This window comes from Epinephelus moara, chromosome 17 (genome assembly GCF_006386435.1).
Source record: "Epinephelus moara isolate mb chromosome 17, YSFRI_EMoa_1.0, whole genome shotgun sequence".
NCBI classification, from domain to species: domain Eukaryota; kingdom Metazoa; phylum Chordata; class Actinopteri; order Perciformes; family Serranidae; genus Epinephelus; species Epinephelus moara.
This window is the reverse complement of record NC_065522.1, coordinates 8214100-8238936: the sequence shown is the minus strand read 5'-3', so window position 1 is coordinate 8238936 and position 24837 is coordinate 8214100. Positions and strand designations below refer to the sequence as shown.

General features: G+C 40.8%; 3 protein-coding genes and 1 non-coding gene across 9 annotated transcripts; 1 reads left to right on the top strand and 3 right to left on the bottom strand.

The window, feature by feature from the left end:
- Positions 1 to 1072: 1072 nt before the first annotated feature.
- Positions 1073 to 8274, bottom strand: haus6 (HAUS augmin-like complex, subunit 6). The gene is made up of 16 exons (XM_050066792.1): positions 7797 to 8274; positions 7494 to 7589; positions 7328 to 7406; positions 6696 to 6828; positions 6447 to 6591; positions 5456 to 5518; positions 5319 to 5376; positions 4960 to 5133; positions 4629 to 4825; positions 4222 to 4351; positions 3696 to 3798; positions 3533 to 3593; positions 2971 to 3112; positions 2758 to 2856; positions 2437 to 2569; positions 1073 to 2302 (listed from the first exon to the last, which is right to left on the bottom strand). Exons 1-16 carry the CDS (start codon positions 7937 to 7939, stop codon positions 1593 to 1595), a joined length of 2466 nt encoding a protein of 821 aa, XP_049922749.1. The 5' UTR covers positions 7940 to 8274; the 3' UTR covers positions 1073 to 1592.
- LOC126404747 (small Cajal body-specific RNA 8) lies at positions 3299 to 3429 on the bottom strand. Its single transcript, XR_007571521.1, has one exon. It is a non-coding gene; the product is annotated as a small Cajal body-specific RNA 8 (non-coding RNA).
- zdhhc21 (zinc finger DHHC-type palmitoyltransferase 21) lies at positions 7080 to 24585 on the top strand. 6 transcript variants are annotated; one of them, XM_050066798.1, is made up of 8 exons: positions 7080 to 7307; positions 16648 to 16803; positions 16910 to 17008; positions 17275 to 17386; positions 17797 to 17935; positions 18202 to 18318; positions 19603 to 19646; positions 20779 to 21088. In XM_050066798.1, exons 1-8 carry the CDS (start codon positions 7265 to 7267, stop codon positions 20909 to 20911), a joined length of 843 nt encoding a protein of 280 aa, XP_049922755.1. In that variant the 5' UTR covers positions 7080 to 7264; the 3' UTR covers positions 20912 to 21088. The 6 variants fall into 6 exon arrangements, with proteins under 6 accessions (XP_049922755.1, XP_049922758.1, XP_049922757.1 ...); XM_050066801.1 differs by lacking the exon at positions 7080 to 7307 and adding an exon at positions 15886 to 15985; XM_050066800.1 differs by lacking the exon at positions 7080 to 7307 and adding an exon at positions 15918 to 15985 and having other exon boundaries at positions 16645 to 16803.
- plaa (phospholipase A2-activating protein) lies at positions 8979 to 14368 on the bottom strand. The gene is made up of 14 exons (XM_050066793.1): positions 14127 to 14368; positions 13506 to 13699; positions 13265 to 13365; positions 12972 to 13092; positions 12387 to 12554; positions 12074 to 12209; positions 11702 to 11871; positions 11430 to 11581; positions 11123 to 11342; positions 10901 to 10966; positions 10746 to 10817; positions 10497 to 10604; positions 9791 to 9961; positions 8979 to 9667 (listed from the first exon to the last, which is right to left on the bottom strand). The coding sequence occupies exons 1-14, from the start codon at positions 14273 to 14275 to the stop codon at positions 9099 to 9101; spliced, it is 2397 nt and encodes a 798-aa protein (XP_049922750.1). The 5' UTR covers positions 14276 to 14368; the 3' UTR covers positions 8979 to 9098.
- Positions 24586 to 24837: the final 252 nt, after the last annotated feature.

Sequence of the window (24837 nt, the reverse complement as noted above, 5' to 3'; positions counted from 1 at the left end):
TTGTCAATAAATTTATTATTTTTTTTATTATTATTATTATTGTTAGTAGTAGTAGTAGTAGTAAAGTAATAGTAGCCTGGGATGAAAAGTTTGGTTTTTATTACTTATTTTTAAGTAATTATTGCCATATCTAAACAAAAACTAGCCAACTAACAAATACAACATTACATTACATTACATTACATTACAAATACAAATGAAACGTTTGGTAGCTTACTAAAATTATAAAATCAAATGCTTTCTCAGTCCATTAGATACATCTTGCTACAATAGAAATGATTGAAGTGAAATGAACAGACTGAAAACTTTATCTGATTAGGTTAAAAAAAAGTCGACAAAGATTTCCTTTGGGGACGTAATTTGCAGTTGAAAAAAAGGTAATAAATCACAATTTATCACAATATATTCTATTGCAATACTCAGCGTATGGCAACACATTTAAAATTGCAACAGTATTGTATTGTGACTAAAATATTGTATCATGGGGTCACTTGTGATTCCCACCCCTAATATATAGCCTATGTTTACAATATACAAATCCTATATTTAGCCAAAATATTGCAGTGTATATGTTTGAATGATATTTATTAAATTCCATTATTCAGTTTCTATATAGCCTAGTTGTTTCCAAATATGCTGCATTTCTAAACTTTTTTGGTAGGGTGTGGCATTTGAAACACCTATAACATACTGAACGGAGAAAAGAAAGTTTCTGTATCAATTTCACAGTTAAATTCCCCTAGTGGCAAATTTTGCGTTTTATTGTGAAGGTGATATTTAACTTCCGCCTTCTCTGAATCGTCACTGTTGCCTTGACTCACTTTTCTTTGCTCACCTTCTGACGCCCCCCNATCTCTGTGTGTGTGTATCTATATATATATAGAGCTCTCTCTCTCTCTCTCTCTCTCTATATATATATATATATAGCAACAGGTGCGCGAGGAAACCTTCATATTTTTGCTGCTCTCGAAAAACACTTGAAGCCCCAGGCCCAGTGTGTGAGACACACAATTACACTGTAAAGATGACTGCATAGCATGCAAGTGTACATTTTTTGGATGGAAACAGTAGCTTGTAGGCACAATGGTTTTATTTCCAATTGTTTAATCCAACATTTAGGAAAATCTACAACTTCCAACCTTGCCTGGCTCCTTCCATATTTGTGTTCACATCCCTGCAGACATTTTAGATCCTGTTAGACACTGTGTGGTTCAAAATTATGGTAATAGTGTAATGAAAATGTTACAAGTAAGAGGCAGACTAGCTTTTTAAATTAATACAGTGGACTCAAACGCTTCTGTTGCCCAACATTTTAATGGATTTACAGATCCATTTAAGCTCCATGTTGTGCTGCACAGGCAAAACACTGAAGTTATTAATTATGTACACAAGCAAAAAGGAAATGAGACTTTACAATTTTATTAAAGCAGTTCATGTCTTATTTTAAATTAAAAGCCATAAACTTAAGCACAGGAAAGTAATTTAGTGAGACAGACGTAGGTTATTTTACAGCTATGTACACATCTATTTAAAAATCAAGGCAGACAGTTTAAGACAGTTGAGGCTGAAAAGTGGTTTCTGTATGAGTGAAGTTAACACTTCATGTCATCAATCGGGGAGAATGTGATCAGTTTTGGAAGGCTGTATTCCTGCTTTTTGGGGGGTGAAGGTGTCTCTAGTGTGTCTAAGTCCAGTGAAAAGACCTTGTCTGTGGCCTCCACTGGCTTTGCAGGCTCCAGTAACCAGTCCCTGTCCAAGCCAGACACTCTGTGATCCATCAGAAGACACTCAGGTGTCCTCTTCCTGCTTTCCATGAAGGAGCCATCATCACACGCCTGCTGCTTCTGACCCAGATGATGATGTGCGCTCAGTGGCGATCGCGTCGCCTCCATTTTCAGGGAGGGGATTAGAAGCTCATCGTCGTCCTCACTCTTCATATCCACCGCTTCGTCATCGAGGCTCAGTAGACTGTCGCAGCTCGACATTTCGGGGAGTGTTTCGTGGTCGAGGCTGAACTGGACGGCACTGCTGCCCGTGCCGCTGATGCTGAAGGTGTCCAGCAACAGAGAGGATTTGAGTGAGACTCCCTGCTGGCTGACAGGGGGGCTGCTGAGGCTTGTGACATGAGGGGTGATACTGCAGGAGTGACTGTGGGAGGGAGCATCAGGACTCAGCAACACATCATGCTCGCTGAGGGGGGTGAGCCGCCCTGTTATGCTGTCGTTGAACTTGGCTAACCGGCCGATTTTCTCGGCTCTGTCTTCCTCGACTGCCTTACGCCAGGAGTTCTTCACATCCAGAACTTAAGGGGGGGAAAAAAAACAAGAAAGAAATATATTTCAGTTTTAGACTTGGCTGGTTTTATGAGGCCACATTCTTTGGTCTCAGTTCACCATAATGTAAGGCTGAGGGCACATGCAGCAGCTCGTCACTTACTCAAGCTCTCAGGTGTACGTGGCAGCTGCTTTCTGGTAGAGAAGGGATCTCCTTGAAGAGTACCCAGAAGGCTATCCAAGTCCAGACCTTTGACCCTGCCTTCTGGGGGACTGGTTGTTACAGCATCTGCAAACTAACATACACCAACCCAATTTTTTCATCTTCTGTGGTCACGTAACACCTCAACCAAGGCTTAGAGATAGAAATACAGCTTAAATAAGTGCTGGAAGGGCAGCTAAACTATTAAATAACCAGACAAAGACAGTATTCAGGATTCTAAGCTCCTAGATTGCAGCCTAGTTTTGAAAGTCATCACTGTACCTGATCAGCAAGGTTATCACATTCCATGTCCAATATCTGAGTCTTGGTTTTCGTGGGAGCCACCTTCTGATGAACAAGGGCTGTCTTCCTAACACTGGCCTAAACACCAAGCACAGCTTTGTTAAGTACAGTTTATCAGAAGAACTGGTGCACACAAAGTCAAAGGTGTAGTTAATCCAATAAACAGGAGTTTAACTGAAATATAATACTAGCCTGAGGTGGTGGTTCTGATGGAGCCCTTAGAGGAGGAGGGGATGGTGTGTCGAATAACCAGTCGAGAGAGGTATTTGCCTTTGACGGCGTGTGAGTGGTGACAACAGGACTTTCAGCCCGCTCAGCTGCCGCAGGGCAAGAGCTGTTTCAAAGACAAAAAGCTTGATTTGTTATTCAGAAACAGTTTACACACAGTGTGAGCTCAGTTACAGTGAACGCAACACAGAAAGCATCTTAATGCTTTAAAAAAAGAACTTTAAAGTCAGGCTCTTATTTCAGTAGCTTATAATGTAGACAAGACCATGAGGTTGGTTCGTAAAGAACTAACAAGTGTCTGCTCCGTATCTGTCCGTGGCGATTTCTCTCAATTCGCCACGGTCATCAGAGAGCATGGATGCTGTAGGGAGGACTTGTGACGGACAGATCATTGCTCAGGACTGCCCAGGTATCTGCCTCCCATCAGAAACCAATACAAACGCACTTTGAATAATAAACAAACATGAGAAATGTCGATATAAGCTTACATTTCCCTTATGAGCTGTTCAAACATGGATTACATTACCTCTTCAGCTGAGAACTGGGGGGAACACCGTCCTGTGGTTTACTCTCTGCAGGCTTCTCCTCTGGAAAATTGACAGAAGCATGATTAGAAACAAGAACTGCAATGTTGCGATACACCCAAATGAATACATGGCCTGATATGCATGTGATCAGATTCTGCTCACCAAGAAGAGTTGCAGGGTACTGTGAGAAGACACTGCTTCTGTAACTAGTGTCAGCTGCCGGTTCAAAAGACAGCGGAGCCATCGGTGAGAGGAAGCCGAGGGCCTAAAGAGAGCAAATTAAATATTAAATTTAAGAACACATAGCAGCAGACGGTAACGTGACAAATTATCCTCTCTTGTTCCTGTTTGTCAGATTGCTGTACTGTTCACACTAAACTTGCTGTCTATTAATCTGGAGCCATGAAGCCGTTGTGGTTTTCACACTACATTAGTGACTGGCAACACCCGGTCACAAGATCTTTCACCAGGGGCTCTCTTACTTAAAAAAATAGCAAGTCAAAACATGACAAGGCATTCCAAGTCTTCAGGCTAATAACTTGCAGAAACACTGTGTGCAATAAGTCGCTTTCTAACTTCTCTCCCCCCTCGCTCTGTCACTTTCTCTCAAGCACACACAAAATGGAAAGTACACTGACTATATTGTGACTATAGTGAGCAAAGTTCAAAAATCCCAAGGACCACTCACCGGATCTTCATTTAGAAAAGAGACAAGGGGTGTGTCTTTCAAGGTATCCATCCACTTCCTGTCCCAGGCAGCCTCCAACTGTTTAATGGTACTCCTGAGCTCAGGAATTTCTTCTTTGGACATCCTCTGTCTAAGGGGAGAAAACAAGACGACAACGTTGATACACTCGTAGTCAGGGTCATCTGACATTCAGCTGGCAAGCAAATACTAAAGAGGCAATTCTTTCCAATGATTACAGAATGCTCCATTAACCAGCGCAGTTTCCACACTAAAAATAGTTGGGGGTTTACACAGATAGACCTCAGCAAAAAACATTAAGCTGCACATTTAAGAAAATCCAAAATTCAAATCCTTTAATTACAAAAAAAGAAAGTGCATCCTATCATGCCCGTGTGGGTAAATGATACCTGATGAGGTGGAGGTTCTGCAGCGCACGAGCCATCTGCTGACATTTCTCCTGCAGGTGCTCAGGACTGAGCTGAGGCTTGGGGGCGTCAGAGACCCGACAGCGCTCCTCCCTCAGGAGCTGCAGCGCATGGTTCATCAGCTCAAACACACACAGGAGGTTCAGCTGACCTGCCTCATACACATTTCCTGAGCTCAGCTGGAAAACATGCACACAAACCAAAGTTAATAAGGTAAATTCACATGCTGTATCAGTGCTTGGACTGAAAATGTGAATAAGAATCTTATGTGCTATGTATAAGAATTAATAGTCTGTATTATCTTCACTCTCACCTGATGAGGAAGTTGTTCAATTCTCTCCAGCAGACTGCGAGGAATTTTGAGGACTCGATCCGTCCCATCCAGGATGTATTGATCTACATCCCCCTTCAAAACACTTTCCACTGCATGTTGCTCCTCCTTGATAGCTGACAGCATTCCATCAATGTCCGACCACAGGGCACGCACCTTAAGAAAGCCAAAAACCTATGTGAGCTAAACACTTCTTAATACAAATCTTTCAGAAACTCATCTTAATTTTAGTATTTCCCTACACGGGAAAGCTTCAGCACTGTTGTAATGTCTTAAAGCATAGGGAGTTCAAACCATGCCTTATATTCTGTATGCAGTTTTACAAACATAACATTACATACCCTTTTGGTCTTCTCAGCTGGAGAAGCTCCCTCCTGTGTGGAATTACTGCTGTGACGCCTGAAAATAGAGAGATTAAACAAACTGGACTAACAACATTGAAGCTAGAAGTACTAAGGAAACAAAAAAGGCACCATACTTGAGTAGCTCATCATACTTGGCACCCTCTGCTCTGATGTCCCTCATAGACTTCACCAGAAGCCTTCAAAAGAGAAAACAAAGGCAAACAGCTTAAAGAAAAAGAAAAGACCAATAGTAACAGTAGAAAACAAGTTAAATTGGCAAAACAAAATACCATAAAATAAACTCTTCCAAACGTCTACAATCATAATATAACTGTCTGGGCACACAGTCTCAAAAGGCCTTTTTCACAGCAGACATTTGGCATGTGATAGCAGGAAAAGCACAGGTGCAATTGATACTGTGGGTGAGCTGGCTCCATGGCTTGGCTTACTGGGACACCTCATGGAACAGGGCCATCGTTAGCAACATTTGTTTCACCTGTGCTTTTCCTGGTATGACAAGTCAAATTGTCTAGAACAAGGAAACAGATTGCAAACACCTTCAGCAGCTGCCAACTGGCCTCTTTCACAATAGCTTTACCAATTAGTAAACAAGAAACAGGTGGGTCCTGAAATAAACGGCCAGTGGAACACAACTTAATAAATACAGTTTATGTTAAGTAGTCTCAAGTGACTACAAAAAAAAGTAATGATGAAAACATCTTTCCTCTTGGACAAATTAAGTATCATCCTAAATTGACTACTACCATTTACTGCACAAAATATTACAATGAATAGATGTAGGCAATGCACAAAACTATATTTTCAACACTGTTGCTAATTCAGAATTTCGAAAAGAACAGTAAATTAAAACTTATGATCACAAAAATGACTTTTTCTATTGAATTTCAAACAATTTTGTATTTCATTTACCACTGATATTGATTATATTTTATTATGTGTTGTATACGCAACACATTACATCACATGACAGAGTTGCGCAAGTCACAGAGATTGGACTTCATTGGGTTTACTGTAGTGGTGAGGTAGAAAACGTCAGTCTACTGATGCAAATGAAATAACATCCAGCCCTGTCCAGGGTGTCAAGATGGACTACCAGGGACTTACTGCGCTCGTCTCTGATACTCGTGAAGAAAACGGTCCTGCTCCACTCCAGCTTTCAAAAACCTGGTATTGATCAGGTTGAGTCTCTTCACTGCCATGTCCAAGGAGGAAGCGGGCATCGCTGCAGCCTCAGGAAACCAGCTGTCATCTGACAATGACAACATTGAAGATTATTTGAGTCTTTTGAGTGCCAACTCCATGGAGCGTTAAATTAAACAATGTGAAACAAAAAAACATTCTAAATAGACTTACCTGTCTTGAATGTCTTCATTTCTTGCACCATGACGTGATTGGCCAAATGAAGCATCAAGCTGATAAACTTGGGGCCTCCGGGTGAGAGGAACAAGGATGCTACCACTTTGGAGCCTGCATTTGCAGTTTCATCCTACACAGTTTAAAAACAGATGATTGTCACATTTGAAAAAAAGTTCTGTTACGTCAGTTTATTACATAATTTAATGACTCCTTTTTGAAGTTTGAACATTTGGTCGGTGATACAAAAAAAGAATCATGTACATAAAGTGGAAAAATTTCAACTTAATGCAAAATTCGACTAGAAAACCCAGAGACAACGTGAGGGAGGAAGTGAGACATGAAGTTTATTGTTTACCTTAAGTAGACGACTGTTTTTATTTGTGGATTTATGTTTTTTTTTTTAATGCTGTACTAAGTGTGTACACTGACCTTTATGGTGAGTATGTAAAGAAAAGATGAGAGTGAGGAGAAAAGGAATGCCAGAAGGAATGAAGCAACAAAGGTAGAGAGGATGGACAGGCACGATTCCCCATTTGTGAGGAAACAAATGGGGTATGTAATCTGTAATGTATCCACTATCTGGACAGATGAAGAAGATAAACATTACAGGTAAATATTCAGATTCTTACCATTACTTCTCGCAGCCATGCGCAGGTAACTTTACGGAACTCAGCATCTGCTTTGTGGTTCAAAACAGGCCAGCAGTGCCTAAACAAAATACATATTCAATTGCTTGACACTGAATCCTAGGCACTTTATATATAAATTGTAATAGTTGTTTATGTATAACTTTACCTGTATGCCTCATTAAATCGTGACGGGTTGAGTTTCTCCAGCAGGAAATTAATTACTATGTAGAAGGCATCTTTGTTTGGCTTGTCGAACATATTCCTATTGGCCATACAACATTTATACGAGTTAGAATAAACCTAAACGTCAAGTGTACTGTGAATGACAACTTCAATGTAACGAAGTGAAAGCAGCCACATAGTAGAAGTCGTTATCTACTCTCAATAGGACAGAACTTTGAACAGCTTTGTTAGCTAACATCACACGGTATAAATATGTTAATGTTATCCACAGTAAAAGCACACTCACGGTCCCAGGTTGATGTGTTTCGCATTAATGTTGCTTTTGCCGGCGATTGACGACACTGCAGTGTCTGGTTGAAGTCCCAGCCCGAGAAGAGCAAACCACAGATACTTCCCATTCTTTTTCTGCAGCAATGCTGGGTTCGCCATTATTCCGAGATGGACTGAGCAGTGTGAGAGCGTCCGGTGGCGACTGGTCAAAGAGCCAGCCTGGCTAACACAACTAGCCAGCTAGCTTTAGCCGCTAGCTACAAAGTTCACTGCAGGCTAACTTATGCTAGCTTTCGAACGTGTTTTGAGTTTGTCAACATACATTTAACAAACTGTTAGCAAATTAACAAACACTACAAATAAGCACTTAAGTTACAACTATTATACGAGTAAGTCCAGATATGTTGCGTTTAATATCACATTTGTACTAAATTTAACAAACTTTAGTCGGTGATAGGAAAACGCAACACCCAAACAGCAAACCGCCAATTTTTTCCTATAACAACCCGGAAGTTATTAACAAGTACTTCCGGTGGGCGAATGCGAAAGGAAAGCATTTCTAACCGTTTATATTTCTAACTATAACTAGCTCTATTTGTTGTGTTTTATTTTTGTATAAGTTATGTCAAATAAGCAAGATATAACTAGTATCGTGTAGTAGATACAATGGTGACTCTTTTATTAAACGCTGGATAAGGCAAACTGGTTCTCCAGTATCCCATTAACAAGTGGAAAGCATTATAGGATATATATTCAGACTTGTTGTAATGGTTAGTAAAGCACAAGAAGACCAAACTTAGACAATTTGAATTGTAATTAAAGCTCTTTCACTGAAGTCTACAGCTTAGCAGTGGACATATTAACTCCTCCTAAGTAGCCATCTTGACTGTCAGGACATTCAGCAATCACAATATCTACATGTCCTTCACTGGAGTTGTTTTCCCTAGCCACATTTTGCATTTCAGGTGCACTGTAATAATAGTTTATTGAGCGTTATTACCCCAATTTGAAGTGTAACATGGCAGTAGGAAATAAAATAAGACATGTTTAAAGGCGAGACATATAACTTTACACTATTAATATTTCATAGACATTAGAAGCTGTTATTAGATGCATTCTTCCTACATTTACCCAACAAGTTAGTCAAGTGGCTTTGGAAAGGTGATGCAGTAATAAAAACACAGGCTAAGCATCAGCAGAGATTTAATTTGTTCTTTTTTTATTGCAGAACATACAAGTATTCAAGTCTCCACCACAACCGATTAAGCAGAACAGAGTGATAGTAAGAAACAAGTGCTTTTTTTTCTAATCATTCACATCATTGTAGTTCTTTTAAAACCAGCTGGCAACACTCGGCCACCTTTGATGGATCAGACACTGATGAGTACTTGGAAATCTGAGAGTTGACCCCCAGGGAGCGAGCCAGGTCCTGGGCTGTCTGGTCTGAGGCCACAGTGGTTCCCAAGGCCACCAGCAGCCTAAACACAGCCTCCTTGTCTTGTACCGTCTCCAGAGCTCTACTGGCCACGGACAGGCACTGGGCCTTGGCCTCGAGATCGGGTTGACTGTGCAGGCAGCCAGCGTAGTTAAGCACCAGAGTGGCCAGGGCAATGTGGATGTTCTTATTGCACACGGTGGCCAGGTCGGCAGCGCGTGATAGCACTGTTTCACGCTGGGCCATGAGGAGGGCTCGGCCGTGTCTGCCACTAAAGCAGTTGCACAGAGTCCGTAGCGCCAGCATCTGGTTGGCAGGACGCCCCTCAGGCCTCATCAGGCTCAGCAGGTGGTTGCACAGCTGGACTCCCTCGGCCTCTCCACAGAGGCTCTCGTTAACCTGTGGGTGGCGCACTGCCAGCCTCATAATGTCCAGGACAGGAAACACGATGTCTAAAGTCCAGTGGGAAGAAAATGAGAGTTTGGTTAATGAGCAGTAATAAACTGAAAAAACTTAAATAATAATCATCTTGCCAGAAACCATAAAGTCAACCCCAAAAAACATTGTTACTGTACCTTCAGGCCAGTGAGCAGCCTTCCACAGCAGGTTGATCTCTTGGATAGTTGGGGGAGACGCGGGGGAGTTAGGCTCAGACACAGAGCTCAGCAGCCTCTCAAGGCTTTCCAGAATTTCTTCAGACAGCTTGTGCTCTGAAGGGGCACCTCCATTCAGCTCCTTGATCTTGGCTGGTGAGGAAAGAACAAATCATTGACCTGACACAGTAAGGAAGCTTTAATGAACCAGGGAAAAAGGCATTTTGGTACAATATCTTAATGACGTCACGCTTAAAACCCCTTAAATTTGGTATAAAATCTGAGGCCTTAACGAAAGTGAAATATTCATGACTAAATATGTGTCATAAAATCATCATTTAATAAGAGTTTAATGCTAAAAAAAAAGTTATTATGCTTCATTAGGACTGCGGTGATGTGGTCTGGTCAGATTTTATTGACAGTGACCAAACCATCCTCCAAACGGTCATAAGATTTTAATTCAAGCTGAATGACCTTCTTCAAACTGAACCCAACACACTTCAAATCAATGAGAAGAGCACAGAGATAAATACATAAATACACAAGTCTCTAGTGTGACATAATCAGGGCCTAAAGACACAGTTCAAACAGCCCAAAATACATTCATTACATTCTTAGAAATGTCTGTCATTGACAACTAACAAATGCAGACTAGAGCCACATCATCAAACTCCTACTTGAAACTCACCGATGATCTGTGAGGAATTGGCTTGCTCAAAGGTCACACCATCAGTCTTGGGGAAGTAGATGTTGGTTGCTGTCTGTCTGAGGGCTGCCGAGGAGTAGGCACCTCCTCCTGCAGAGTAGGGAAGAGATCCAGTGAGTGAAACACTCAGCATTTAAGGATTAAAACCAGGAGAAATGTGTGCATGGGTCTACCACTGAACAGTTATACTGGGTTGTCAAAATTCAGAGGTTACTTCAGCAAGTGTCTCACCTGTGAAGGGATCTGCCACACCTCCAGGAGCGCTTGGGTTCGGACCCGACCCAGGGATGTAGCGACCAGAGCCTGTGGGGAGAAAAAACAGCTGTGAAAGGAACATTTCTAGTGACGTTCAGGTTGTGAAAAAACAACTGAGTAAATAATTGTACCTGTGAAGGGATCAGCTCCAAAGCCTGGCCCGTCATCAGAAGCCCCGGGGATATATCGAGCGCCTCCTGTCAGATGAACAGACAAAACACCTTTAGCAAAATATAGATTCAGTCTAACAATGTTGAAATACCGTGATGAAATTATTTGAAATATACAGTATGTTAGCACAAGACACTGACTGTTTCTAAAAGTAGAATAACAAGTATCTCTTTTGGCCTCACCAGTGAATGGGTCACCAGCGGCAGGCTGAGCCGGTCCCACCTCGTGTCCTTTAGTGTTCTCTATTATAAAATTGGCAACCTGGTCGAGGAACATGGGGTTGAGGTCATTCTTCTCCAAAAAGTTGTGCGCTGTCAGCCAGGGATCGTCTGAGACGTTGTAAGGCAGCTTCATGGATGGCCCTCCCTCATTCACGTCGATGGTGAAGACGTAGTCATATTCCTAAGGGGAGATCAGGAGTCATTCATGACTGCTCTCATGAGTTCATGCATAGTTGGCCTTGTCAGTAAGCGAACAGCCTTGCCTTACCTTTCCTTCATACATCACGCTCTTGGAGGTCTGTTGGTTGGAGCCTCCGACCACGTCTCCAATTTTCATCCAGCGGCCATCATTGACACTCCACTGATATGCCTCCACCTTTTGTCCATCTTTTATCAGACGTGTCTGTCCATCACGATTCCCTGGAGGAAATCAGCAAAAAAAATGATCAGGGTGAACTGTGCGATCTTGGTTTGTAGCAAAACCTCCAGATTTAGGGATTACATATGTGTGATAAAATAAATGTCAGTCTATTTCCTGACCAGGCTCATTAAGGTGTTCCCTTCCAGGCAGGTCCTCCATTTTGATGTCTCCAAGGTCACCTGTCTTGGGGTCAATGGTGGCTTTGGATAGTTCATCCTCAAAAGCCTGCAAGTCCTCTGCACTTGCTATGCGGTCCTCAGCTTCCGTAAACACACGGATAATGCCATCACTGTGGGCAGAGGAGCAGCATCCGGCTTAGTCACAAACTACTTACTGAAAATCTCCATCATGTTCGGTGAAAGCAGGAGTGATGTCAGCAATGAGAGCACGAAACAGTAGCAGAAAAAGGTATCTAAATATTTGAGGTGTGGCATGATCAAGAAAAAGATTATGGAATGACCACACATTAGCATGACACATGCAGTTCTTACCTGGCCCCAATGACTATGTCACCATTGGGTAGAATACAGCAGCACCACACAGACTGAGCAGGCAGACGGATGGTCTGAGAGCACTCTCCCTGCCTCCATATCCTCACAGTCCTGTCCTCCCCTGTGCTTATGAAATCTAAAAGGAAAAGCATCAGTCTAAGGTCAGTGTGAGCCAGCTACCATCTTACAGCAGGAAAACAAATGGATGCCGGTTCAATAAATGACCAGGCAGCAGCAGATCGTTACACACACATTACAAGTCTACCAGTGTGCTCTTTCATAGACATTTAAATATCAATATAAATGAACAAACCTTGGCTATTGGGGAAGACAGCTATGCTGTAGATGTAGTTTGTGTGGCTGTAATAGACCTGTACACATTCGCCTGTCACTAGCCACCTTCTGATACTAGTATCATTGCTGCAAGAGAAGAACTCAGTGTTGCTGATCACTGCTAGTCCCCTTACACAGTCCTCATGACCTAAAATGGAAGAAAACAGGTTGAGTTGTAATTAGGAATTTTAAATATAATGGACCCCCAAGCAAGTGTTTTTAATTATCATAGTGGAATAGATGAACATCATTATCCAAGATAATTATGCCATTAACTATTTGAAAATTTTGATCTGACAATGTCATCCATTTGTTCAATTTCATCCTATTCCACAGGTTTTACTGGCTAAAATCATTTAAAAAGTATTGAAGGTAAAACAAAGCTTACAACAACCATATTCAAACAAAGGCAAATTTGAAGCACTTCAGCTGGGGCACTCCTTTAAACCGTTAGCCAACAATTCTACTTGTGAACAGCCACAGTTACACTTTTATTTGTATAGATATAATTAAAAACAGACAAAAACTATTTGTTTACTTATGTCAACCACCTGCAAACTCTCACCTGTAAACGTCTTCTCACAGCGTCCAGCTTTCCAAAGCTTAATGGTCTTATCTGCTGATCCAGACAGCATAAGGCCTTGTTCTGGTAAGATGACCACTGCCCACACTGCTGCAGAGTGTCCCTGTAGCAAAATTAACAAGCAGAGATTTTCCTCTGTCACAACAACCTTAGATATTTTTGCTTGTTATAGTTGCATAGATGAAATCAGATGAAAAGACAGTATCTGACAAATTTGCCTTTTCAGGAAAACCAAAAGAGACGTTCAGAATAACATCCCACAAATGTCAGCGTACCTGCAAGGTCATCATGCACTTCTCATTGAGCCAGACTTTGGCTGTGGTGTCCCAGGAGCCGCTCAAAAGTGTCCCAAACTTCCCAGAAGACAGGGTGCAAACTGTAGAGATTAAACGTTAAAATGCTGGGACCACATACACAGCTCTGAGATGCTTGACATAATGGGAAACTATAGCAGAGCAAATTAGATGCTTATTGAAATGTAATTATCCAGAAAGTGTACAGTGAGGCACAACTCACCTGTGTTTTTGTGGCCCGTGAGTGTGAATAGGGGCTTAGATTGGTCCATTGTGAAAACGCATATGTTGTTATCATTTCCCCCTGTGGCGATAAGTCCTCGGGGATATGTTTCACTGGGTGCGATGATGCATACACAAGATACGAAATTGGAGTGTCCAGACATGCTGTGCATCTCTGTGAAGCCTTTGTCTGGGCTGTCAAGAGAAGGGGTGAGAGAGCAAAGACGTGTAGTGGACGGGGTTAGTTGTGTGGGAACAAGTGGTTGACAAGTGTGTGGCTGATAATTATAAGAAAAGTCAGGAAATTCACTAACAGACAAAAGACAAAATACCAATCTAAATCTGTCGGACTCTAGAAAGTGCTCGACTATCCGCGCTGTGTGTATTGGCGATTACAGTTGAATGAATGACAAAGCTAATTTGAGTGAACGTTAGCAAACGGCATGGAAGCTAACTTAGCCAACGTTACATACGTTACCGACGTTAATGCTATTGAGTAAATTTGCTGAGATTTGACTTAACTTGTTACTTTTATGGGTCGTGGCACCTTTCCTGACAACAGATTTACTTCTTAAACTGATATAAATTCCACCAAACCATGTACAATGCTAATGCTAGCTACCTTGAGTTTGGAACCCAGACTCTTCCGGTTCGGTCTCTGGACACCGACACAAAAGCTCCCTCTGGAAAAACAGCACTTGCGAGTCCCCTGACGTCCATTTCGTGACCCGGGATGGAGCATCTTAGTTTGTATGAGTTAGACGATGCCATTTTGCCCGACAACACAATTAAACTATCACAGTGGTGCTGAGCTAAGCGGCGTTGCTGTCAACAAACACCGGCCGCTAAAGCTAGCGGAAGCTGAATCGCGTCACTTCCATGTTACGTCAGTGAATTAACCGTCCGTTTAATTTCATTAAAATAAAACAAATAATAATAATAATAATAATAATAATAATAATAATAATACTGTAGTACGTTGTGATACATATTAAGCATTAAACCCTACAAATTAAATTTGATAATACAATTTAAAAATCAAAGAAGTCAACGAAGCAAGCTGCCTCTACATGTAGTAATCATATTTCACCAGAGGGCGGCAGCAGACTGTTTTCCCCGTTGGCCGCTGGTGCACTGCGCTCCAAACGAGTCCACCGCCCACCTGTTCTCAAGCGCTGCATCAAGCTGCCGTAGTGTACCGAGGTAGAAAAGGAAACATGGATGTTGTTCAAATAAAAGCCAGAAGGGGTGTACAGTCAAATCAGAATCCAAGCATTAGTCAGCTCCCACCGAAGGAGTTCACTTTCTTCTCTGAAGAATTTGGACATCTGGATTCCACCAGTAGCAAGATAGATAGATAGATAGATAGATAGATAGATAGATAGATAGAATATTTTATCAATCAGTAAATGTCATGGACATAATCATAAATATTTGCTCCTCTGCACTCAGATCTGACACTATACAAAGATATTTATAAGCAATCATATCTATCAATCAATCATACCAGTAACCTGTCTGTGTCATTATACATATTGTATATACTGGTTACACCAATTTGTCCCTTACTGTTAGCTACTTTTGTTATATTTCGCACCTTACTGTTATCTAGTTTATATTTGGTGCATATTTGCTATATATTTTCTACTTGCTTGCTTTTCTGCTTTGTTAGTCCTTGCATATTGCACGCTTTGTATCTGCACTCCTCTAACTTTGTATTGACACTGCTGCACAGCAACTTCCCTCAGGATGAATAAAGTTATAGCTTATCTTATCTTATCTTATACTTTATTAATCATTGTTGTTGTTTTTCATCAAAACTCAATTGTCCGAGGGGGAAATTATGTTACTGTAGCAGCCAGTACACCACAAAAGGCAACATAAGGAAACTCACAGAGGTAAATAAGAAAGTAAGTGTAATGAAAAATAATATTAGATGGAGAAACATAACTAAAACAGAGAGCATGTTACATAGTTTTGTAGCAGGATGCTTAATTGTAATGCACATAGACTACAGTAGGGCTGTACTAAAGTAATAAATATTCCAAAAATCTATATAGGCTATATCTTAATTTTTTGAGAAGCCGAAAGCAGTGAATTGTGGACACATTTGCTTCAAAAGTGATTGCTTGAAAGATTAATCAGTTATCAATGATCGTACTTGGTGCTCATTTATTTTCTGTGAACTAACTAATCCTTTATAGTGTTTGTTTTTGGTAGTTTCTTTATATAAAGAAAATTAAAACACTTTCAAATCAACTAAAAATAAAATGTAGATAATACAGAGAGCTTTTTCTTCTTATTAAATATGTGTGTATGCATCATTAGCATCACTTTTATTTTGTAAACCCAGGTCAACCGGAAGTGCTTTTTATGTACTGCAGGTATCGAGGAGGTAGCTCCTGTCCAGCCCACAGAGGCTCGGATGAGGAAGTAGCTAGTTTCACTGGTACGTGCGCTGAATAGGACAGCAACAAAAAAGTATGTATCTTTTAATTTTCACCTAGGAAACCATTACTGGCGTTAAACATGTTGAATTATATAATTTGTATATTAACACGGGGGTGAATTAAATAACGTTAGCCCGCTGGTGCTAGCTAACAGTGAGGCTATAGAGCCAAGCCCATCGCGGCTGTCAGTGGTTTCAGGAGCATGAGTGATGGAGCAGGCGAGGCTTTGTAATAACAAAGGTTTAAACGCAGAGCAGGAGGTTTATGTGGGTGCTTGTGCTTATTTAGGCTGGGTTAGCTCAGCAGGTGATGCTAATATAGAAAATGTGTGTTAGTGTTGTAATTTAAGGCTGGGCTTGTTTATGTACACCTGCTTTATAGCACAGTAGTAGGCCTGTGTTGAGGTTTATTCTGCCCTTCCCAGTACATGGCTTCTCAGTCATATTATGTTGATGTTCATCAGTCATCTCTACATAATAACTGCCATGTAACTGTGTTTTTGGCAAAGAGCCACAGCTATGTGATGCAAACATGGTGGGTGATGGTATCACAGCCTAAGATAGGAATCACAGTAAAACATGTATGTCAGGCTTTTTCACTGTGTGTGTGTGTGAGAGCCAGCTTATGTCTCTTGCTTGGAGATGATTTGCATCTGTCGGCGTGATGGTGTACACTGTAGGTCTCCCCCAGCAGCCATGAAGCTTCGACTGCACTGTGTGGTGGACCCCATGGGCTGGCTGTGTATCAGCATGGTGTTTGGGATCTGGCTCTACAACTCTTTCTTTATCCCGAAACTGGTTCTACATCCACATTACAATGAGGGACACATCCCGTGGGCCATTGTTGTTTGTGAGTATCCTGGTTCCCAAATAACACTTCTCATCTTTTGGGGAGGGAACACTGAAAAAGGGCTGTATATAGTAGATCACATGCAAACTTTGCATGTTCCCCACAGGTTATTACATAGCATCAGCGCTCTGCATAGCGGCCCTATTCAGAGCCTCCACAGCAGATCCTGGCCGTCTTCCTGTGGACCCCCACATACCTCACTCTGGTATGTGCTCATACAACTGTTTATCCATAAATCTTTATACCTGTAAATAACTGAACATAGTCAATGCAACATTTTCATTCTCTACCACTTGTGTTCCTCTTATTACATAAGTGGAGCTGATTTATTGCAGCTAATGTCCATGTGAAATTAAAATCAGTAAATACGTCTAGGTCTGAATATATTATTACTGTGTCACTATGTCTGCTGCCATTGCCAACACTATCAGGAACAACCAATCAACGAGTCATTGTGTTTTTATGTCACAGAGCGAGAGCACTGGGAGTTGTGCAATAAGTGCAACTTAATGAGGCCCAAAAGGTCGCACCACTGCAGTCGTTGTGGCCATTGTGTACGCAGAATGGACCACCACTGCCCTTGGTAAGGATACACACACACTTGCATATTAGACACCTATTGAAAACAGTGTTATTAAGTAGAAATAAATAGAAAGACAGCAGACTTAAACACTGCCGATGTGATGCATGTATTAAATGGCAGTGGAACAGTTTGTATAGCTGTATAATAATCGTAGTACAAGGTCCTAGACATTTTTCAGAGCCACACACATTTGCCCAGTATGTCAGAAAAATGTTGAGCTGCATTTTATGTATTTTTTCAATTTTGTTTGTAGTTACCATGATTGTATACCTACCTTACACATCTTATTAATTGTATATCAAGCTTTCCAGGTTTTGCTGCAAATATAATTCTTGGAAAACTTCTTTTACCATGAATATTGACAAAAAAGATATAAGGTAATATCTTAAATCGTGTGTATTTCCCTCCAGGATCAATAACTGTGTGGGAGAAGACAACCACTGGCTCTTCCTGCAGCTCTGTTTCTACACTCAGGTCCTCAGTTTGTTCACCCTGGTGCTGGATTTCTGCCAGTACTATTACTTCCAGCCACTGACAGGACTAGACCAGGTACATGCTACAGGGATATAAATGATATACTCAGTTAACAGAAACATGTTTAAGAGCTTTCAGACTGCATTTCAGGCATGCATGTGCAGCGGTTTGAACTCTAGCTGTATTCACTGTATTTATCTAGTTATCTTAAAGTGCTATGTGACTGTGCTAAATACTTGTATCAGCTGTAACACAAGCACAAATATAAAATGTAATATTTCACCAATACAAAGCTTTGAGGTTATAAAACAAGAGGGTTTTCTGTTTTTTTTTCCTGCCAGGAGAAGTTTACAACACGGCATGAACTGGCTCTGCTGCGGGTCTCGGCGCTCATGGGTTTGGTCATGTTTGGTGGCATGAGTAGCTTGTTTTACACTCAGATGACAGGCATCCTTTCCGTGAGTACTCATTAAAGACTCATTATATTGTTTCAAATGACATTTACTGCTGTAATAATGCTAATGCAATTATGTCTTCCGTTAAGAGACTGCAGCAAAATTTCCAAGCTAATGTGACTGTTTAGTGTCACTTTGTAAGATCTGTAAAATAAGCATAATGGTGCTTGTTTGTCTTATTAGAGGAAAGTTCTGTTGAAGAACAATCGAGCAAACGACGGAGCAGCACACAAAGCCACAGACAAATCACGCAGTACACAAAAATAAAACAATCAATGTCAGTAATGGAGGGATCAATGGAAAAGAGAAGAGAGAAAGTCTGGGGTCAGGCTGCGGGGGCATGCAAGTGTTTGTACATCCTGTCAGTGACAACATTTTGCTGCTAGATAGTTGGTGACATCATTTTGATACAAAGAAGAAAGTGAATTCTCTTACACTCATCACACTTATCACCTCTGCAATGATTTCTTAAAAAAGTAGCAACACTTCGATTACAAGGACCTTTCTCTAGACATACTGAGCAATCATAAAGTGACACAGTGCTTAAATACAGCCTGTAATTACATGGTAGTCCACATCTGTGTCGGATGTCTCTCCACAAAATCACTTCTCAAGATACCCTCCACTATTTGAGCATACAACAGAGGTTGATGCACATTTAAAGTCCCTCTGACACCATTGAAAGTACATTTTTTCAAGTTAATGGCAGTGCAATACAATGCCTGTCCCATAACCCTAGATTCATCCATATAAATACACAGAAACATAGACACCAAAACACATTTTCATCAAGCACATAAAGATAACAGCAGGCTAAACAGTAGACTTAAATATAGGCTCACAGAGGTGTAGGCTCTAATCAAAATCAAAACAGTCTGATAGAAAGGTTTCTTTGAAATTTGATCTTTAGGGGATTTGATTTCCTGCACCACAAAGTACACAAAGCAATTGGTGTATGTGTTGCCTTCCACTCATCATTTTATTACGAGCCAGAGTAATCTACAAGCTTTCATCAAGCATTTTGGCAGAGCTGTAATGTTAGAAATGTCTGTACTTAGCCTCCATAATGAGGTGGCATACAGCAAGCTGTTAGGTAGAGAAAAGCGTACCACAGATGGACGTGTCTGCAGAAACTCCAGATAACCTACAGTGTAGAGAAGCTGATTAATGCCGCTAATGGCTGATCATGTGACACTTTAGTCGAGGTCACAAATCATTATGATGGAGCTTATTTTGGTAAATGATCCAATAACTTTGTATTGTCCTCTCCTTTCCTCCCCCTTACAGGATACTACCACCATTGAGAAAATGGCTCAGTTCTCAAATGAAATGTGAGTCTGTTTAACTCTGTCTGTCCTAGTCTGGCATTATTGAAATGTGGATTATGGAAATGTGATTATTTGATTTGTGCTCTAAGTTAAGATCACGTTGAGGAAATAGCGCAACATTTTTGGAAATAAACTTAACGATGACGAGAGTCAGCAGCCACTTAGCCTAGCTTAGCATAAGGACTGGAAACGTGGGAAAACAAAAGGTTACAAAGCCCACCTAAAATTCCATATCTTGTTTGTTAAATCCACTGAAAAGTTTATAAGCAACAACGTGTGGTTTTTAGGTGGGGTTATGTGCTGAGCTACTTCCTAGCTGGGCGCAGTGACTTCCTGGAGTTTTGTCATCATCATGAGATCTTGAGGTTGTCAGGAAACCACAATGGTTTTCTCATTTGAACTCTGACAACGTTTTGAGAATAAGGTCCTGACATCGTTCGGAGTTTCGATTTCACACATGTAGCACACAACAGGAGACTGTCCGTGTCAGAAGCGTTCTCGCAAATGCTCCGTTTGGTTTAGGCGACAGGTGGCGGCTAGGTAGAGCATGCAGGAGGCAAGACACGACGCGGATTACATCACGCCAGCATAGCCAGCTTGTATTGTGATCATAAACAACAGAGCTTCTAGCCGTTCCTTGAATTTGTATGTTGATTTTGGCGTCGGCCCTCATCCTCTGTTGTTTGTTTGATAGAAGGATAGAAACGTCATCAACATGCCCGTTCGCTCGCTGTGAATTCTCCAGACGATCACCTGCTTCATTCACACATGGGCTCAATCAGACATTACATGAATTTTGGACTAGGGAGGTGGCAGGATTAAGTCTGTTTAATGTCTAATCCAACTGATTCGGACATTTGTGTCACATACATCTTCTCCGGGTAATGTTTAGATAAGTTCAGGTTCGCCATGTTTGTGTGAAAGAGGTTCAAGAGAGACTCCAAAGGAGAATGTAATGTGTAAATTTGTGAGCTTTAACCTCTGGACAAAGTAAGGCTAGCTGTCTCCCCTGTTTACAGTCTTTATGCTAAGCTAAGCTAACCGGCTGCTAGCTCTAGCTTCAGCTTGAATAGAGACATGAAGGTGGTATCACTCTCACTTAGTTTAAACATGAAAGTCTTTTTCTTCTTTTTAGATACGGCTCAAAGAAAGCATGGCAGTGGGCACTAGCTGAAGTTTGCGGCACTCGCTGGAAACTCCTGTGGCTCATCCCGCTCCGAAGCAGGCAGCCGATCCAAGCCAGCCACCACTTCCGCACCCACGTGTAGGCTGGTGACACTACAGTACCTCCTGCCTGCACAGATGGTAGGGGCTGCCATGATGAAACACTGTATACACACTTAAGAATCCATCTGCTCGCCTTCACCGTCCTCTTTTGTGCTATGGGAGCTGGGCAGCAGTCTTGGTTTGTGGATACTCTAAGCTTTTTTTTTTTTTTTTTTTTTGCCTTTCTCTACAAGGCCCAGACTGGCAGTAAACAGGGTCAAGAAACACCTAAGGGAGTGATGGGAAAATGTTGCTTTTTTACTCACTGTGACTGCTACTTTCAGCATTTGGAAACCACTTTTAATGGCTAATTGAATCGGAAGGATGGAAGTCTTCACCTGAAAACGGCGAAAGGGACCCCTCTCAGGTTACATTAACAAAGAGCCTTCACTACTGACCTTTAATCAGCTCCAGGCAGAACCAGTGTGTCTATCAGAAAGGCATTTTTTGTATAAAGTTTGTGCCTTGTTTCTTTTACATATGTCTTTTTTTGTCATGCATGAGCAGTGTTTATGTTTTTATGTTTTCTGGTTGGTGATCCTCCAGTTTGGAGTATTCTTGTGAATAGTGAAGGGATCTGGTGTCAACTGCATTCCTTTAAATGGTGAGCATTTGATGATTCATGAATGTTTTAGTCCATTGTTCTATGAACGTTTTATCTATGAAGTGATGTTTTATGAAGCATGGCCACAGAACAAAGTTCACAACTTGAATACTGATATGTGATACTTTTATGACACATGACCAGCAGGGTATGAAGATGTGTAATAGAAAGCAGACAGTTAACACTTCACCATGCTGTGGTAAAAATCAAAAATCAGAAACAAGTTTGTATTATCAATCTAAGGCTGTATATGTTGTAATCAAACCTGCTGTACATTCAAGTTGTTTCTCTGAGTATGAAAAATTCAACAGCAAGTTTAATATGACCTGATCATGAACTGTTGTGAAGTTCCTATTGAAGACGCTTCAGTGTCACATACTATTATCAAAGATAACTTAAATCATTATGGGAAATACAGTTTTTGGCTTTCTCGCCAGTGGCGCCCCCAAGGGGTGGACCATGGCCTCCCTAATACAGTTGCTGCCCCCCCAGTGATATTACTGTCTCTCAGATACTGTGGTGTGTTCAGGAAGAAGTATCTTGTGAAACCAGCCAACCCAAGGCACCCATTGGTACCAGGTATGTGGGCATAGCTTGTCAGGAAAAGGCTAAAAAAATGCTCCAAAGGTAGGCTAAATTTTGGTGAAGGAACAAATGGCATGGCCTTTTTCAAAGGGGTCCCTCGAACTGTCACCTGAAGATATCTGAATGAAAATGGGTTTTATGGGTACCTGCTAATCTCCCCTTAACTTGAGGTTCGTTCCCAGTAAATGTCCTGTTCCTTACAATCAATGTACTCCTTCAAATTAAAGTTGTATATGTCTTATTGAGGAAAAGGAAAACCAGCCATTTTGAAGAACAATGAATCGCTTAACATGTGTCCAAACATAACACATTAGGGCCCCAGTCACACAGAAAGCATTTTAGCAGCTGGAGGTGGCTTTTTGTAATTGTTTTTAATGAGAATGGAACCTTTTGCTTGCGGTTTCTGCGTTCTAGGCACCTAGCGTTTTTGCCACAGCGCTCTGAACTTCAGCTCAGAGCAGAAAAGCACCCCGCGTCATCTCTTTTTTCGTCATCTTTTTTTCCCATAGTCTAATAGGATGGTTTGAGAGGCGAGCCTTTTGTGGTGGTCACGACAACAAATTTACAGTTGGTAAACAGTGGAGGAGAAACTGGTGGTAGCAGTTGCTGGACACCCAAAGCTATACGACCCTATGTTAGACATCGGGTTGTCAAACTGCCCCCGAGTCATCCTAAAATATGCCTGGAAATGGCTATCATCGAGGTGAAGCCCCTGGACCAACTGGTGATCCACCCTCATTATTTTGGTGTGCCACCACAAGATTTTCAGTGAACACAGCTATGAAAAATTTCTGGGGTCGCCACTGTTTCGTGTCAACACTAAGATGAGAGAAACGATGCTCACTTGCCAGAAAGTGATATTGATCTTCTCATCTAACTCTAGCCAAGAAAGCTAATTCCTGTAATCCCCAAAATACAGAACTGTTCCTTTAAATCAGTCTGTTTAGCATAAGTCTGCTCTGTCAACCATAGCACTTACAATGCATCGGCACAAATCACTTTGGAACACGACTTTAATTTTATTATTCTTGAAAATATAATTTGTGATTTATATTTAGCATTTTAGTGCTGTATCTGTCATAGTTAGGTCTTAAATGTGTCTGATATAGTGGCTTTATAAATGCGTATCTTTATCAGTAATATAAGAACTAGCAGATTAGCTATGTCGTGACAGTACAGCTAGTTAAAGGTTGACACAACACTGATTTATTTATAGTGGTTTTGCTGTATTGCTATGGTACTGTTTAGAGATTTTATCGAATTCTTTAACGGGATACTTAAGGAGGAAATGATTCAGTGCATAATAATACTGGCATAGCGTGGTTGTCATTGTCTATAATACTTGGCAATCCCATAGCTAAACCTGTATGTAAACAAAGCTTGCCATGTGTGGGAAATATAACAATATCCAAGTAGTTTAAGTGCCTTTCTAGGTCTTCTTTTTACTCTCACGGTACATCATCAATATGTTGGTCTCCATAGAAACCAAAGACCTGGGGAAATGTTGCAATAGTCAGAAAGCATTCAGTAAATGCATGTTTCACCAAATTTCTGAAGGTAGCGGTTCAATATTATGCACTGATTTTCACACGAGCACACTGCATCAACTGCATCAGTGGTACTCTTGAAAGTCTCCACTTAGAGTTATTGTGTTTAATGTGTATCTGTTTTATTCATATCTTAAATCAGATCGGTCGCATCTGCATGAGTGTGTGTTGATTGAACTTTGCTCAGTGGTTTTTATAACTCAGATTCAGGTTCTTGGATGTTTGTGTGAATTATTATTGTTTTTATGTTTTGGTTTGTTTGGTGGTGAGATCATTGGTGGGCAGATTTGTGTGACTGACATTAAATACAGGGGCACTGATAGATTATATTCACTTTCTTTTACAAGTAATTTTTGAAAGCAATAAGCATTGTGTATAAGTAAAGCCATCCAAGTTGTTACGACAGTAGTGAAAATCTGATATGTATTGTGAAGTATGTAAACTGGAAGGATGACTTTCACTTGTTACTCACTTACCAGTGATTACCTGACTTAAACGTGTGTCAATACTTCAGTAACTTTAGAGAGGATTAATACTACTGTAGCTGCTGTGTATAGTTTTCCAGTAAATCTTCAATGAACAATATGTCAGCCTCAACACCTCATGTTGTCAGAAACAACAACAGACAGGCTACAGATAGTTTGATTTAACAACAAGAGCTGCAGCATTCATCTGGTGTCCCCCAGGGCTCTCAGCTTGGATCTGTGCAGTTTTGTTCACATTGTTCATTTGCTGTTTTTGGAATTTGTTTTCAAGCTTTTTTTTTATCATTATTTTTATTCAGACCTCAAACACTGGAGCAGTTACGTTTTGTGAATTAAATTATACACCATAAATATGTTATCCATTTCTTTATGTCTAGAAAGCCTATAAAAATGTTAGAGAACTGTATTGTGGTTATATAAAATATATATAGGTATTCATATTCTAATAAATTAGATTCTGGATAAGTTTGAGCTGATTCTTGTTTTTCTGATTCTGATTTCTCCTTTTTCAACTTGCTGTTTAGCAACTAAGTTTTTTGCTGCAGCTGAAGATTTTATTTTACTATCATTAAAAAACAGGAAATTAGTATACCACATGATGTCAATGTCTGCAAGGTCTTCAGCTCCCACCTCTGGATGAATTTTCGTCAGGGACATGGAATCTGAGTGGGCCATGTTGATAAAAGTTGTAGTCAGAAGGTTGTCAA